Source organism: Octodon degus, unplaced genomic scaffold (assembly GCF_000260255.1).
Source record: "Octodon degus isolate 3935 unplaced genomic scaffold, OctDeg1.0 scaffold00255, whole genome shotgun sequence".
Taxonomy (NCBI): Eukaryota; Metazoa; Chordata; class Mammalia; order Rodentia; family Octodontidae; genus Octodon; species Octodon degus.
In genome coordinates, this window is record NW_004524831.1 from 2907117 (window position 1) to 2924492 (window position 17376).

Genomic DNA, 17376 nt, shown 5'->3' on the forward strand with positions numbered 1-17376 from the left:
AAAAAAAATTAAAAAAAAAAAAAAAGGAACATAGAATGGACTGAAATAAAACAAAAATGTAGGGGGCCGGGGAGATGGCTCAGTGGAATAAGTGCTCGCCTGTCAAGCACAGGGACCTGAGTTCAATCCCCAGTTCTCGGGAAAAAAAAAAAGTATAAAAGCAAAATCAGAGAATCTGTTTAGGAAAGAAAATAAATATTGCAAAATAAGAGCATTTTATCTTAAATATCATCCATTATTGTTCTAATACATAGCTTGAAATCTGAGCATGTGTGTTTTGGGTTGGGGGTTAAGAAGAATGGTTAAGATTTATTTTATAACTACCTAATTTTTTTTTTTAGCAGTTGAGGATTTAAACATCAATGACGTGAATACATTTCTGGACAAATATACACAACATTAAATATAGATGCATATACACTGTTGCAAATGTGAAGATTCTGAAGAGAGTTATAAGGTTTAAAGCAGTCAGCTTCATTTTGGATTTGCATAAATGACTCATGTTGCTTGAGGAGTGTTCCACGTTCCGCAGGCAAAGGCTTGGACAGGCCACCTCATCCTCAGTGCACGTGGTGCTGTCTGGGAGTCTCAGTTTGATGCCTATGTGAACCAAGAGGTGGCTGTGACCTTTGGTTTTATTTCTTTTACTTTTTTTTTTATAACTACCTAATTTTTAAGTTACGTAAATAAGATCCTGACTGATGAACAGTGAGAAAAAGAGCAGACCAAGGTACTGGGGCACTGCGCTGAGCCCAGTTAGGCCGCCTATTTTCCTCTTTCTTGAATGTTGGTGCCGCATTGTGTGGGACTGAGCCTGGGGACCAAGTCTTCTGACATGGCTAAGGGGACGGTGGAGCTACTCATTCTCAGACCATGTGGAGAGAGATAGGAATGATTTATTTTCCTAATTTGACACTTTACTTCTGCAGTAGACATTACTTCTCGTGATGAGAATGTCTACAATATTACTTTTAGATCATAAAATGTCACAAAGGAAACTTCTCAAAATGTATAAGTTATTTTTAGACTTACTAGATTTTAATAAAATTTAAGAAGGAATGAAAAAATATGCATAAGGAATACTAATTTTTTATTTTGAATACATCATAAATTATCTGTAGACTGTATATTTCAAGTCTCTTCCAGTTATGTGATGTTAAATCGTAACAGAAGCCCTAGAGGCCAATAGGAATTCCTCAACGCACAGCTACGGGCTCTGCACCTGCCCTGGGGTCCTGGGCCGTGCTCGGTGGATCCCCAGCGCCCCCTGCTGATCCTCAGCGTCCCTGCAAGGAGGTTTTAGTCTGGGCTCTCAAGCACATTCCCTCACTGTGTCTTTCGCGCAGTAATACAGCGCGGTGTCCTCGGTTCTCACGTTATTCACTTGCAGATACAGCGTGTTCTTGCTGTTGTCTCTGGAGATGGTGAACCGGCCCTTCACGGAGGCTGCGTAGTTTATATCATTACTACTACCACTGATGTATGCGATCCACTCCAGCCCCTTTCCTGGAGTCTGGCGGATCCAGTGCATGTAGTAGTTACTAAAGGTGAAACCAGAGGCTGCACAAGAGAGTCTCAGGGATCCGCCAGGCCGCACCAAGCCCCCGCCAGACTCCACCAGCTGCACCTCAGCCTGCACACCTGCAAACACAGAGACATTTCTCAGGAAACTGTCACACTTATGCAGCATTTATCTGACTCATGTCCACTCCTACATTAAATAGCTCTCATTTTTCATGCATTACCTTGTACAACAGCAAGGAGGAAAACCCAACTCTTTGTGAATTCCATGGTGAGCTCTCTGTATTGAATCCTGATCACCGAATAAGAACCCGTGGCTTTCCAGGGCTGGGCTCCTCCCCAGGGCTGCAGGATGTAGGCTGGCCTGATTTTTATCAGCAGAAGTAGCCCCTATTTGCATGTCCTCCACCTATATAGAGAGCTGTTTTATAAAACCTTCAGATCCAGAAGGGCACAAACACATGAGCATGTTTTCAGATGTGTTTTGTAATATTTTTAATATGATAGAAAATACAGTTTCTTCTTATGTGTGATGAAGTGATAACCATTTAACCTCATCTGTTTTCCTTCTTTCTATATCTGTATACAATTAACGGATTGGATCATTTCATGTATTTACAGATGTTAACATCAAGCAGGAAGTATAATAAAGCTATAAGTTTTGAGGTCATACTTTTTTAAAAATCATCCTTTGTATTCAGTCTTACAGTCTGTTCCACAGTACTCATCTGCTGTCTGAATAATGCCAAGACAGAGGGGGTAACACATCATAATGTTTGACAGCCATCTTATTCTAAAGAAATAACATGGCAGGATTTCTCTGAACCCCAATATTTTCATAAATATCCAACCATATGTTTTCAATTGCATAATCAAGAGTCTGAGAGGTCCTTTCTTATCTATCTCTGTATTGTTTTTTTATGAATTTAGGACAGGGTGTACAGGATCTCACTATGCAGACTGGGCTTGTAGTGATTCTCCTGTTTTCAACCTCCAAGTGCTGGGATTACAGGCACACACCACCATGCCCAATCTCAATCGCCATCTCAGCACACCCCAGGGTTGGAGTCTGCACCGCAGGCCTGGGGATTGAACCCCCAGCCCCTGCATCTTCCTAAGCAGGCACTTTAATCCATTGAGCAATCTGGTTGGCCCCCTTTTTCATGTATATTGTTCTTTTCATACTAAATTACCTTTTATGTATGTATTATACTATTAAATTAACTTTCCTAAAGAATACCTGAGATACATTTTGACATGTATATACAACTTTTAAATATTGACATAAACATCCCCAACAGTAATGACATGTAGCACATCAGTACTCATAAATTCTGCTTTACTTTTTCATAAAACCTCTTTTGTATATCTTCTCCTGTCCTCAACTTTCCTCAAATGTAACATTTATTAATTCTTGTGACAATTCTTCCTTATGGTGAAAAAGTTAGCATATTAATTTTTTATGACAATGACAAACACGCTATGAGGATATTCCAAAGCATTTAAGTTCTTCAGATTCAAACTTTTATTTCCTGTATCTGCTAGTTTTCATTGCCCTCACACTGAAATTTTTGTAAATGAAATAAAGTTAAATGTCTATATATAAGGAATCACAGAGAAAATTATCATATTCTATGAAACGTCTCCAAGAGGTGGTAATGTTCATCTGGCCTCAGAATTATGTGCCTGTGTGTCTGTCACCAAAAATCTACAACCATGACCTCAGGTGTCACTCTCCTCAGCTATAGGGAGAGCTGGATATTTGACACCTCCTAAAATGGAACTGTGCTTCAGGAGGGAAAATGACTTTTTTTTCTACTTGGAATTGAACTCAGGACCTTGCACTTGCCAGGCAGGCACTGATGTTGCTGAGCTATATCACTAGCCTTTGGAGGAAGAAAGCTATACTCTTGAATTCCTGGAAAATTTTGTTCTCATCCTACTGTCTTCTGTATGAGAAAATTGAAGATACTGAGATCCTGAGGAAGTGATGCACACATGAGTCAATCTAGATAGTCTAAATTATTCACTTACGCCACACTCTCTCTCCCTTGTTAGCGTGTTTCCTCAGAGACAGGAGCAGCACAAAATGTTCATATGAAACTTCATCTTTGAGTTCTATGAAATCATCATCATGATGCATGGTAGAGGCCTTCCCCACACTCTGAACCTGGCACCTGGGCCAGCAGAACATGCATCTTCAGGCAAAGAAAGCATAAACTTTGCTGTGGATTACTAGGCATAATGGTCATCGCCACTTTCCTCAGTTCTGCTACTTAATTCCTGGGCTCATGAATTGCTTCTCTGTGAGGTAAATGTCCCTGTAGTGCACCCTGATTCTAAGCACACAGGACCTTCTGAAGAATTTAGAACAAGCCCTGCAAAGTATTTTAGTCTAACCTTTGCTGTAACCGCATCTTCAAATGGACATTCTGGTGCTCCATTTCTTGAGCAGCTATATCCTGCGCTTGACTGCATCCTCTATGTACCTCTAATACATTGTTCTTCATGTCACTTAGAATAGATTCAATAGTCTGTCATGCGCCTTCATGATAGTACCACTATCTTCTAAAGTATATATGAATTTTTTCTCCTTGTGTACTTGGCCCAAAATTGCTCTGAGTTCTTTTTCTCCCCTATCTCTCTGTCTTTTTTGCCCACCTTTCATCAATCTGAAAATGTTCAACCATTCAAAAAAGCAATAGCTTGCATAAATAGTGAGGTGCTCTGTGCCATTTAGAACACTATAATGAATTCTTAGCTGTCTGTAAACCTCATGTAATACTCCCAAGATGATCACGCTGAGGAGGGGAAATAAAACTTTCATCATTTGTTGCACCTCAAAGCATTTGGAGATGAGTGGTGCAGCAGAGCTTGCCCTCCCAGAAGGGACCCACGAACTGAGCTTCAATACCACATGCACATTGGTAGCACAAGGCCTGTTGAACCAGGCAACAAAAGCCTACAGCCAACTGAACATCTTTGTTGGCAATCATTTTCAGAAGTCCCTGACAGAGTGGAGGGATATACATGGTCAGCTGGTCATCACTCATATTCACATGTCCTACATTCTGTAGCTTCAGGATCATGCACAGGAGGGGTTTTTTCTATAATTTTATTGAGAAACAAATAGCAATGAGACAGTTTCAAACTAAATTGGTTGGACAATTTTAATAATTAACACATTGCATACATTCTTCCTAGTGGTTAATTGCTGTACAAGATGCGGACTTGATATCCTATTTACAAACACCATTAGAACAAATCCCTCTATTCATTAAGAGAATGTAACTATCTATCTTAACCACTTTGAATACACAGATACAAAATGGACATTCATCTGTATCCCCTTTTTTTGTTAAGTTCTGTTATTTGAATATTATAGGTGTGTAAACTCAGCAAAATATTCCAAAATAGTCCAGTAGTCCATAATAGCATTGGGTCTTCTGTTTAACTGGCAATGCCAGAAATTATTGACCTGAGTCCCCCACAGCTCAACATAACAGCATGACTTTACTTCCTATATTTCGTCTTCATACTTTTCTACTGGATGGTTAAGACCAAGGTAAAGCAGGACCTGTGCAACAAGAGTTGTAGCTTTTGGGTCCGATAAGGTCACTGAAATCCCCTCAGGATTTATCCTGAGATCCACACAGGAGGTTTTGAAGAGTCAGTATCAAATAATAAAACTCAAGGCAAAAGAGGTAGGATTGCTAGCATTAACTGCAAATATAAGTATTACCATTAATAAGGACAAAACTGTCTCAGAGTCCACAAAGTTGAAATTAACCAACATAACACAGAATAAACAGAGTTTAAGCTTTCTGAGGAACAACTGCTAGGTTTATAATTCCACAAAGCTTTCCTTGCAGTGTACCTAAACTAGGGAGATGAATGTCAAAAAATATCTGCTGGTTTATGCTTCCAAATTATTGAGTATCTCATGCCTGTGTTAAACCAAGCTGTACAGCTTTGCCTATAAGACCCCTGCCAAAAGCAATAGAGAGGCTTCAGAAATTTTCAACTTAGCATCCAGGAAATGTAGCTGAAATCAAGCTGACCATTCTGGAGCTGAAGATTTCTCAAAGGAAAGTGTTCAAAGCATATCTAATATTCATGAACTCCAATTCTCTTAAACATGGACACTTTATAGTTAAGACTTTTAGGCAATGATGGGGTGGCTGAAAGACATGGTAGAACACTGCCCAAAGAAGAGTAATTGTTTTCACATGATGATTGTGAGGATGTTGATGATGATTTGGTTTTCTGAGACAAGGTCTTGCTATGAAGGTCAGCCTGTCCTTGAGCTCACTATATACCTCAGACTGGCCTCCAACTTCAGGCAAAATCCATGTCTTTGCTTCCTGAGTGCTGGCATCACAGGTGTGTGGTTCTCTATGAATTGAATAATTCCCACTGGATTATTAAATATTCAACCAAGGCTATACTTTCAATTGGAGAGTGTCTATTTGCACATGATCACAGAACCTTGTTTTATACTCCTAAAAGGCTCTGCTCTTAATTACCTACAGAGGCTGGCTAGCGAAACCAAACAACAACCTTACCTGCCACTGACACTAAATACCATTGAACTTGCTGGATGATATGGTTTCAGTGACAGTGAAGTCTACAAAGCAGCCTGGACCCATTGCAGAGCCTGCTGTCCTTCTAGCCCTCACTCAAAACAGCAGCTTTCTGATGTGCTCTCTTGTCTTTCCATGTTGGATCAAAATCTGGATGCAACTTCTTTGGTCATCCTTGACCTCTTACTTAAATCATGGATCTACTGTCTATTTCAAATTGATATACCGAGTCAGTGACAGAGAAGAGAGAAACACAATGAAACTCAAGAGAAGTTTTAGAAATGAAAAGGCTCTTCAGAAAAATGGAATTCAGAAGGGCCAATAGTTTGGATCTGCATACATCTCAGGTGATGGCGTTGTTCTGAAAGGTGCTCTCAAACTGGGCTGGGAACTACAGATACACACCTGGGACACTACTAGAAAAGGAGTGTTCATTCCTGTAAGCAGGTCACAGCAGTGATGGGGATGGTCCAGGTGAGGTGCACAGCTGAGTGAGGAGATGGAGGCGATTTAGCTTCCCAGGATGACAGTGACCATGAGGCCCACGGCCACAACTGAGGGATATATGTGGCATCCATGTTTGAAGACATCACCTCAGCTCTGCCATGTTTCCAGAGTGGATGTTTTAAATAATTTCCTTGTATTCACAGTACACTTTGCTTTACAGAACACCATAATAACCCAAATAATATAATTAGGAATGGAGTTATATATGACGACTACTTTCTAAAAATTCAGTAAGAATATATGACCAAGGAATACAGAATATACTAACAAAAAATAAAAATGTATATAAGAAATATTTAGGAATCTTTTAGGAAAAAATACATATAATGAAAGAAGACCATGCTATATCAAATATTAACTTCTGTTTTACTGATACATGCCTTGAAATTTGAGCATATGTGTTTAAGGTCATGTGGAGCTAAAGAAGAATGGGAAGATTTATTTTATAAATTCCTAGTTTTAAGTCATATAAGTAAAATTCCAGCCAATTATAAAGGACAAACAGAGAAAGCCCAGTCCCTAATGCTGCTCTAGGCCAGGTCAGGTTCCCACTATTTCTCCTCCCTGAGCACAATTTCTCCACATGGTGCTGGACTGATCCTGAGGAGCAGGTCTCCCAAGATGGCCACGGGGAGGACAGAGCTGTGCATTCTCGGATCTTGTGGGGAGCAATGCGAATAATTTAATTTCATAATCTGAATCATTTAATCCTACAGTAGGCAATCACTCTTCATAAAATAAAAATTTCATTTTTGGACAATGATGATATGACATTGAAAGGATATTTACTATTAAAAATGTGCAAGTTTAATTCAGGTTCATTGGCAATAAATAATTGTTTCTTTGAAAAATGAAATATGCAAGAGGAAAATTGTATTACTATCTTGAATACTTTACAAATCATCTGTAGACTATGTATTTCAGGTTTTTTATGGTTATGTGATGTGAAGGCACAGAGGAAATCCTAGAGGCCAACAGGAAGTGCTTAGTCCACAGCTTCCTGCTCTGCACCTGCTCTGGGGCCATTGGCTGTGCTCAGTGGATCCCCGTTGCCCCCTGCTGATCCTCAGTGTCCTTGCAAGGAGGTTTGTGTCTGGGCTCACATGGACATTCCCTCACTGTGGCTGGCACAGAAATACAGGGCCGTGTCCTCGGTTCTCACGTTGTTCATTTGCAGATAGAGCGTGTTCTTGCTGTTGTCTCTGGAGATGGTGAATCGGCCCTTCATAGAGTCTAGATAGTATATATCACTACTATCACCACTGATGTATGAGACCAACTCCAGCCCCTTCCCTGAAGGCTGCCGGATCCAATTCATGTAGGAGCTACTGAAGGTGAAACCAGAGGCTGCACAGGAGAGTCTCACGGACCCGCCAGGCTGCACCAAGCCCCCGCCAGACTCTACCAGCTGCACCTCAGATTGGATACCTGCAAAGACAGAGACACTCTGCTTAAGAAATTATTATGCATATCTACTATTTATCCAACTTATGGCCACTCCTATACTCCATAACTCTTACTCTTCATGAGTTACCTTGTAAAACAGCAAGAAGGAAAACCCAGCTTTTGTTAAATACCATGGTGATCTACCTGTATTCAGTCCTGGTCACTGAATAAGAGCCCCTGGGCTTCCAGATCTAGTATTTATCGGCAGAAAGATGCCCTATTTGCATACCCTCCATCTCTATAGACAGTGTATTGTAGAAGCTTCATATACAGAAAGGCCCAAAACCCATGGCCATGTTTTCAGATGTGTTTTCTAATATTCTTAGTATAGTAGAAAATAGTTTCTTCTTGTGGGTGGATTAATTAAGAAATACTTAACCTCATCTGTTTTCATTGTTTCTATATCTGTATGTAATTAATGGACTGGATCATTTTATATGTTTTGCAGATGTGAACATAGAGCAAGAAGCAAAATAGACCTATGAGATGTGAGCTATATGTTTTATGAAATTGTCCTTTGTATTCTGTCCTATAATCCTTCCCACAGTACTCAGCTGCTGTCTGAGCAATGTCAGGACAAAGCGGTCATGCTTCATGACATTTCGCAGACATCTTCTTCTAATGAGAGAACATGACAGAATTTTTCTGCACCTCTATATTTTCATAAATAGATAACCATTATTTTTTGAAGTACATATTCAAGATTTGGGGCCTGGGGAGCTAGCTCAATAAAATAAGCACTTGCATGGCAAGTGCAAGGGCCTGAGTTCAATCCTGGTTCCACCAAAATAATAATAATAATAATAATCTGACAAACATTTTTGTAGCTCTTTCACTTTATTACTAATTTAATTTTCAATAGTGATACTACTGGTGGAAACATGATTTCTCAGACAGCTACTATGTGGATCTGTGTACCAGAAGACCCTTCCAATTAATAAACTCTTTACATGAATCCAAAAGAAACTGGTTTTGATGACCTTAGGATGCTCAGTGCATTCATTTGCATATACATGTATATAACTGGTTTTGAAGCTCTGTGGAAGGGTGAGTACATACAATTGCTGAACCTCATCTGAGGAAATGAGAGGACTGTAAAATAGGAGAGTTTCCCTCTCTAGGCATAGTGTCTTACAGCAGAGCTGTTACGTCCACAACATTTGTCAGCATGTCTGAGAGCAAATATACATGGAAATTGTTAGGCCTTGCAGCTTCCCTTTTAGAAGACTTGGGATCTTTCTTTTTCACATCCAAAGAAAAATTTCATTCCACAATGCATGCATGTGTGTTTCAAATCATTTCACTAAATACTTAAACTTGGAGAATCTGGAGGAAGTATTCAAAGTCCTTCATCTCCTCTTTGCCTTTTTTAGAAGAAGAATGTTAAATATTAAGGCTCCCATGTTGTACCTTATCTTTTTGTCATGAATATAGTGTGAATTATTAAATGGAACTCTGACTCTTTTCTTGTAAAGTCATTGGAGGACCTTATTTGGCTTGGAGGAATTTGAATTTCTTTCCAAATGTCTGTATTATTCAAATGTAATGAAATTCGTGCAAATCTTATTCTCAAGTGTAAATCTGGACCTCAGCATGAACAACAGAAACCCGAAAGTGAGCAGAACATTCCACTATTATCTGCGTTATCTTTGGTAAGCCTATTTATTTCCTATTTCACTGAAGAACTGAGTTGTAAAAACATGTCTTCCATAAATGCACACATCATAAAAATATTAAGAAGACTCTGTCTATTTTTATTATGTCTACTCAGCTGGGATGGCCTTCTTCTATACATGTACAAATCTCTCCTATTCTTGGGGTCCAACTCTGAGGGGATGTCCCTCGTCCCCTGAATGCACCCAAACATCTGTCTCTCTACTGAATCTGTAGGGTTACAGTTGTTAAATCTGTCTTTAAGATTTATCTTGATTCTCCCGTCCATATCACAACATGGGACTCTTCCCATCCTGTGGTCACTGAAGTGGTGGCTACACAGAGAGTGGCTACATAATAAGGAAGTGAGTACCATGGCCAGACAGAACTCAGATAGGTTTCCTTTGCCTTCTCTCTGCTCCCTTCCACCAGACATTGAGGGCCTGGAACCTGACCATCAGCCCAAGATTCTGCCTGTGACCTCATTATGTGGTAATGACATCACAGGCTTCCTGGTTTCCATGACAGGGCATCTACTCAAGTGCATGAAAATCTACCTCCTAGTTAAACACCAGTCTTTTAGATTTTGTGGAAGTAAACATCTAACCATATCATCCATCTTCAGGACTATTTGTCATCTGTCCCATGGGAGCACAGTGCATCCATAAGCCTGAAGCAACATCTCTACAATAGATTTTGATCTGTGCACATCAGTTGCTGTGGCAAGTTCCTTTTGAGGTTTTCCCCATTGCTCCAAATTCTATGGTGTGACTAAGACCACAATACTTTATTGGGCTTTCAAGGACCTAGAAGTTTCCTGCTCAAAGTAAAGCATAGGGACATTTATCTCTGGGGAAATGTTTAAAAAATGCTAAACCTTTATCAATTTGTTATCTTCTTTGGACTACAAGATGTTTTTTTAATACCTGGGTGCAGTGCAGGCATCTTTAGTCCCAGTAATGTACAAGGCTGAGGTAGGAGACTCTTTCAGCTCAGAAGTTAGCATCTAGACTGAGAAACATAAGAAAACCACATCTTTAAAAAATATGTTTTTCCAGAACATTTCTTCAAAAGACTAAAAAAACCAAATGGTGCTCAATCATCAGGAGACAGGAAGAGCAGTTTTAGAAATAGCTGCTGAAAACTGTTCACAATCTTCACCTACAATCAAGGGATTCTCATTATTCTGCCATAAATAGATGCACACAGATGCGTCCCACATATCTCAGTCTGAGAAGCAGAAGATGATGGCAGAGGTGCTGTCATACAGCTGGGAATGAAAAGACCTTAAAGATAAAATCCTACTGAGATTTGACTTCTGAGAAAAAAGCATGCCAGGATTGTTTTTCTGTGAGAAGGACCATGAAGCCTAATGATAGTAGCCAGGGACTAAGGATGTTTCATATTCAAACATCTTTTCTATTCTCTGAGTGAATAGGGAAGTGATGTTTTGATCTCACTCTAGTGTAGTTTCTACAAACCCCAAGTGAATTTAGAGCAAATATCCCTTCCTAGTTGACGCATAGAAGTCTATCTGAGATGCCAAGTCAGTTAGTGGGCTTCAGTGGGAAAAGGACCATGAGAAGATGGGATCCTAGCAGCACAATGTACAAAGCAGAAGCTTCTGATCCACTCTGGGTTTTTTCTGGCAGCAATGCCACCCTGACTCCTCATATACCAGTTTACTAACTTGTCTTCTACTGAGAACATGGTGGGCTGGCATGGAGAGAAGTGATGCCTGGATTTTGGTATCTCTATTTTAATGGTAGGTACTCAGGTATGGTCCCAGCTATGTGAGATGTTCAGGCAGGACGTTCACCTAAGCCTATGAGTTTGGGTCCACCTACGTGACAAATTGATGCCCTGTCTCTAAATGCATGATTAAGTGAATCATCAGCCAATGAGAGAGTCCCACTACAACCACTGAAGAAGAAATAGTGGAGCCAGAGAAGCATGTAAGATCTCACCAGCTAGTTAAAACAACAAATTTAAGAATGCAGAAAACTCACCTGGAACTGATGGCTCACTACTGCAATCCCAGATCTCATAAGAAAGAGAAGTATCTCAAGTTAGATGCCATTTTATTCAAACTGAGGAGATATTTTGAGGAAAATTAATGCAACATGGATTTTACTGGAATTTTTTAATGTAAACATTCACAAAATTTCTGTGTTTGCAGGGTCTCACTACACAGCTTGGACTCATAGTGATCCTTGTCCCCAGTCTCCCTACTGCTGGGATTACAGGCATGAGCCACCATGCGCAGACTCCATCAACTGCTCAGCAGGCCTAGAGGTGGAGCTGGCATGGCCTGTGGTGCCAGGGATCAAACCCTGGCTCATGCGCTTACCCAAGCAAATGCTTAGTCCACTGAGCTATCTCACTGGCCCTACACAATTTTTAATTGGTCCTTATATGCAGTAGTTTATATTGATGAATTAGGTATTTATTATCTAATTGTGAAGACAAGTTATGAATTAGGTATTATTTATTACATCAAGATAATAGGCTATTTTCCTTAATAGAAAATATTACAGGAAGGATAAACTGTCTCCTTATTCTTCTTTTGAAACCATGCATACATACACACAGAAGCACTATATGTCTTTTTAAATGGTAAGGGAAGGGAGATAGCTCAGTGGCATAAGTGCCTGCCTTACAAGCACAAAGTCCCAAGTTTGATCCCCGGTACTGAAAAAAAAAAAAAAAAAAAAAACGATCAATGATAAGGGAAATAGTTAATCAAATGCGCATAAAATATTTTATCCAAAAAAATCAGTTTTTCCTGAGTAAATTACTTGTGCTATTACCCCATTGAACATTTGTTAAACAGTCTGCAACAGAACCATTCCAAATCATTTACACGTGAAATCACTTCATGTTGACAGTGTGTCCACTTTCTATTCAAGCAAACTGAGGTGTTGTGAACAACATAGTTAGTACACACAAGCCCTGTGACATTACATGGAGCCCTGGTTTTGATCTAGTGTGCTGTTTGGAGGCTGTATTATTCTAGATAATATGGAATCTCAGTATGACCTTCCAGGTTTAGAATCCCATGCATGAGAAACTAAGTTGCAAAACTAAAACCTTGAGTGCTCTATAGCCAAGGGAAGGACACCTATGAAACAGCCGTACCTGGAGAAAGGTGCAATTATCCCCATTGTCTATTTTCAGATAGTAAGTCACTGTTATGGCTTGGGTTTAGGGGTCTCCCAAAGCCTCATGTGTCATATGTGGGCATTTCTCAGAGGCAGCTGCATCTAGAGGATATGATGTTAGGGTTGAATCATGTTTTAATGATAGGATGAAGGATACTAGGATTAGGGGTGGGTGGTTATCATTTCAGTCCTCTGATTGGCTTGGCCTCATCATAATTCCAGGAGCCTGGATACAACATAAGGAAAATGAAGGAGTGTGTCTTCTTGCATTTTTGTCTTTTGTTGCCAAGAACGTCTGCGATGCTCCTCTGCCAAGCAACCCTGCCTTGGGGCCAGATAATTATGTACTGAAACCTCTACAAACTGAGCTAAATCAGCATTTCTCCCTGTAATTTTTGGTGAACTTCATCAAGGAGAAAAGCAACCAGGACAGTTTCCAAATACAAGCGTTACACATTTCTAACCATATCAGAATTCTTATTTCAAATTATAATATATGCTTGAAATACTGTATAAGAGTTTTGACATCGGGTACTAGCAAAGTGGCAGTACTCACTGATCATTAGAACTTCAGAGAAATTAATGTTTTGCTACTTTTCCCTAAATTCTTTCTTTTTTCCCCATAATTTTATTGAGAAATAAATAGCAATGAGACAGTTTCAAATCAAATTGGTAGGATAATTCCAATAATTAACACATTGCATACTGTCTTCATAGTGGTTATTTGTTGTACAAGATGCAGACATGATAACCTATTTACAAACACTGTTAGAACAAATCCCTCTATTAATTGAATTAAAAGAATGTAGCTATATATCTATCCTAACCATTTTGAATACAAATACAAAATGGTCATTCAACTGTATCCCCTTTTTTGTTTAGTTCTGTCATTTAAATATTATAGATGTGTGAACTCAGTAAAATATTCCAAAATAGTCCAGTAGTCCATAATCATATTGGGTCTTCTGCTTGACTGGCAATGTCAGAAGTTGTTGACATGGGTCCCCTACAGTTCTTCATAGCAACATGGCTTTACTTCTTATATTTCGTTTTTATACTTTTCTGCTCGTTGGTTAAGACCAAGATAAAGCAAGACCTATGTAACAAGAGTTGTAGCTTTGGATCTGATAAGGTCAGTCAAATCCCTTCAGGATTTATTCTGAGACCCTGTACCTCCAACTGTAGATCCTTTGTCAGTGTCAGCCATGTGGATGAGTCATGGCCATTGCTTGGCCAATGTGCTCTCTGTGAAAGCCTGAGAGAATGTTTTCTCTCCATGTGACACTCCTTAGGCAACTCCACATAATCTGTGGCCCTATAATCTCCTTGATCAGAAAATTTGTAACACAACTGAGTTTCATGATGTTACAGTACAGGTTCTCCTATGTCCTGAGCTTAATTTCATTATCTGTCTGAATATCAAACATCTGATACATAATATGGAACAGGTATTTTCCATCAAGTATTGATATGTTAAACTGTAAGTCCCTACAGAATATGGAGAAAAAATTTAAAAATAAAAGATATTAAAAAATAGGAATAAACAATTACATATTTTTACTCAGAAATTTAGAATTCTAGCCATATACAGCATTGTACCAGGACAGTCCTATGACATTTTTTTCTTGTTTCCTGTTTTCATTTATCATCCTTTTTTTAAAAAACATTTACTTGAGAGACAGGATGGCAGTAATTGGTATGACATGACAAGCAGCATGTATTTAGAAGACCAGAATGACAGCCATTCCAAGCATGACCCTAGTATTACACATCGCTGTCTTCAGGGCAGTTGCTTATTTCTCAGGCATCAGCATATATAGTTAGTCAAGGTGAGAATCCTATCAATTAATTCCTAGTTTCAACAACCTGCTGAAGATTCTCAGGATAATATTAAAAAAAATAGGAAGACTATGTGACAAAAAAATACACAATGAAGTGGCATAAAGTAAGTATGTATAAAATAAAATTTGGGAATCTAAGGAAGAAAACAAACATGAAATAGGAGCATTTTGTCTGAAATAGTATTCATTATTATTGTATGGATACATAGTTTGAAATCTGAGCATGTGTATTTTAGGGAAATTAAAGAACAATGGGCAGATTTATTTTATAAATTCCTGAATTTCAAGATACATAAATAAAATTCTGGCTGATTAACATAGGCAAAAAGAGACCAGGGAGGTGGCTCAGTAGAATAAGCGCTTCCCTGGCAAGCACGAGGGCCTGAGTTCAATCCCCAGTTCCACAAAAAAAAAAAAAAAAAAGGCAAAAAGAGCCCAGCAAGGGCCCTGAACACTTCCCTGAGTTCAGTTTGGCTACCCATCTTCCTCCTTCCTAAGTGCAGGTTCTGCACGGTGCTGGGCTGAGTCTGCGACCAGGTCTCCTGGGGCGGACAAAGGGAGGAGAGAGCTGTGCATTCTCAGACCATGTGGAGATCGACAGAAATAACTTAATTTCCTGATCTGAAACATTTACTCTTGCAATAGACAATCATTTCTCATAATGAGAAAAGCTACAGTTTCATTTTTAGATAATGAGATGTGACATTGGAAAGCAACTTCTCAAAATGTGTAAGTTACTTTCAGATTTATTGGCTTTTAATAAAATGTATATAAAAGAAAGGGAAAATACATGTAACGGTTGAAGACCTCTCATCTTGTTCTTCTTAATGTTTACTGTTTCCGTTGTCTTCTCAATTATTATTATTCTTTAATATAAATTAAAAATTAAAAATTTAAGGACAAGAATAAAAGTACGAAATAAAAATAATGAAATCTGTATTTTTATCGTTAGTACTTCATAAATAATCTGTTGCCTGTGTATTTGAGTCTCTTCCAGCTATGTGATAAGATACAGAGGAAATTTCAGATTTCAGAAGGAAATCCTTAACCCACAGCTTCCTGCTCTGCACCAGCCCTGGGGCCCTGGGCTGTGCTGAGTGGATCTTCATCGCCCCCTGCAGATCCTCAGCGTCCTTGCAAGGAGGTTTTAGTCTGGGCTCTCAAGCACATTCCCTCACTGTGTATTTTGCGCAGTAATACAACGCAGTGTCTTCAGTTCTCACGTTATTCACTTGCAGATACAGCGTGTTCTTGCTGTTGTCTCTGGAGATGGTGAACCGGCCCTTCACGGAGGCTGCGTAGTTTATATCATTACTACTACCACTGATGTATGCGATCCACTCCAGCCCCTTTCCTGGAGTCTGCCGGACCCAACTCATGTAGTAGCTACTGAAGGCGAATCCAGAGGCTGCACATGAGAGTCTCAGGGACCCGCCAGGTTGCACCAAGCGTCCCCCGGACTCCACCAGCTGCACCTCAGCCTGGACAGCTGAAAAAAACACAGACACATCCTGCTCAGGAAACTGTCACATAAATTTATCCACCATTTATCCCACTCATGTGCACGCCTACACCCAGTAGCTCTTATTCTTCACATACTACCTTTTAAAACAGCAAGGAGGAAAACCCAGTTCTTAGTAAATTCCATGGTGAGCCACTGGTATACAGTCCTGCTCCTCCCCAGAGCTGCAGGGTTCAGGCTGGCCTGGTATTTATCAGCAGACCTAGGCCAGATTTGCATATCCTCATGCTATGCAAACAGCTGTATTGTGGAAGCTTCAGATACAGAAGGGCCCAAACTCATGAGCATATTTTTAAAGGTCTTTTATAATATTCCTAATATGGTAGAAAATACCATTTCTTCCTATGTGTCGGTGTAATGACAGTTAACCTCATCTGTTTCGCTTATTTCTATATCTGTATATAACTAATGGATTGGATCATTTCATATATTTCACAGATGTGACATAAACAAAGAAACATAATAGACCTATGAGATGTGACTTCATATTTTATAAAATCATCCTTTATATTTGACCCTACATTTCTTCCCGCAGTTCTCAACTGCTGACTGAGCAATGCCAACACAAAGAGCTGATGCTGCATGATGTTTGTCAGATGTCTTCTTCTAAGCAGAGAATATGAAAAGGTTTTTCTACACCCCAATGTTTTCATTAATACACAACCAGCATTTTTAAAAAATTTATATTAAAGATTCTGATAGCTCCTTTCCTTATTTATCTCTATATATTAATCTTTCCATGCTAAACTATGTACTATATGTATTATACAGATTAAATAATTTCCATGAAGACTAATCAATATGCATTTTGACAGAAATATGTGATTTATTAAGCATTAGCATAATCTTCTCCATGTCAAGATATATAATAGAGCCATAATTTTAAGTTTTCTTTAGCTTTTCATAAAATATTTTTCCTATACTCCTGTTTGCTAGTTTCCTAAAATGCAATATTTACCCCTGTATATGATAATCCCTCCTCATGGTATAAAAATTACAGTATGAATTTTTGATGACAGTGATATCAAAAAATCATGATTTGTTGATATTTCAAAGCTAAGTTCTTCAGAGTCAGTTTTCTTTCAAGTATGTGCAAAATTCAGTAGCCCTCATACTGAAATTTGTGTAAAAGAAATAATGGT

At 39.0% G+C, this 17376-nt stretch overlaps 3 gene segments (V, D, J or C); all 3 read right to left on the minus strand.

The window, feature by feature from the left end:
* The window catches only part of LOC101563631, a 21668-nt gene extending 19819 nt beyond the window's left edge, over positions 1 to 1849 (minus strand). The window contains 2 exon segments of the V gene segment in view: positions 1321 to 1641; positions 1746 to 1849. Coding sequence covers positions 1321 to 1641; positions 1746 to 1791 — 367 coding nt within the window.
* A 5861-nt stretch (positions 1850 to 7710) lies between these two features.
* On the minus strand, positions 7711 to 8191 carry LOC101564031. The segment is given in 2 exon segments: positions 7711 to 8039; positions 8146 to 8191. Coding segments are annotated over 2 exon segments (375 nt in total).
* Positions 8192 to 15872: 7681 nt separating this feature from the next.
* Positions 15873 to 16383, minus strand: LOC101564429. The segment is given in 2 exon segments: positions 15873 to 16201; positions 16315 to 16383. Coding segments are annotated over 2 exon segments (375 nt in total).
* Between the last annotated feature and the right edge of the window lie 993 nt (positions 16384 to 17376).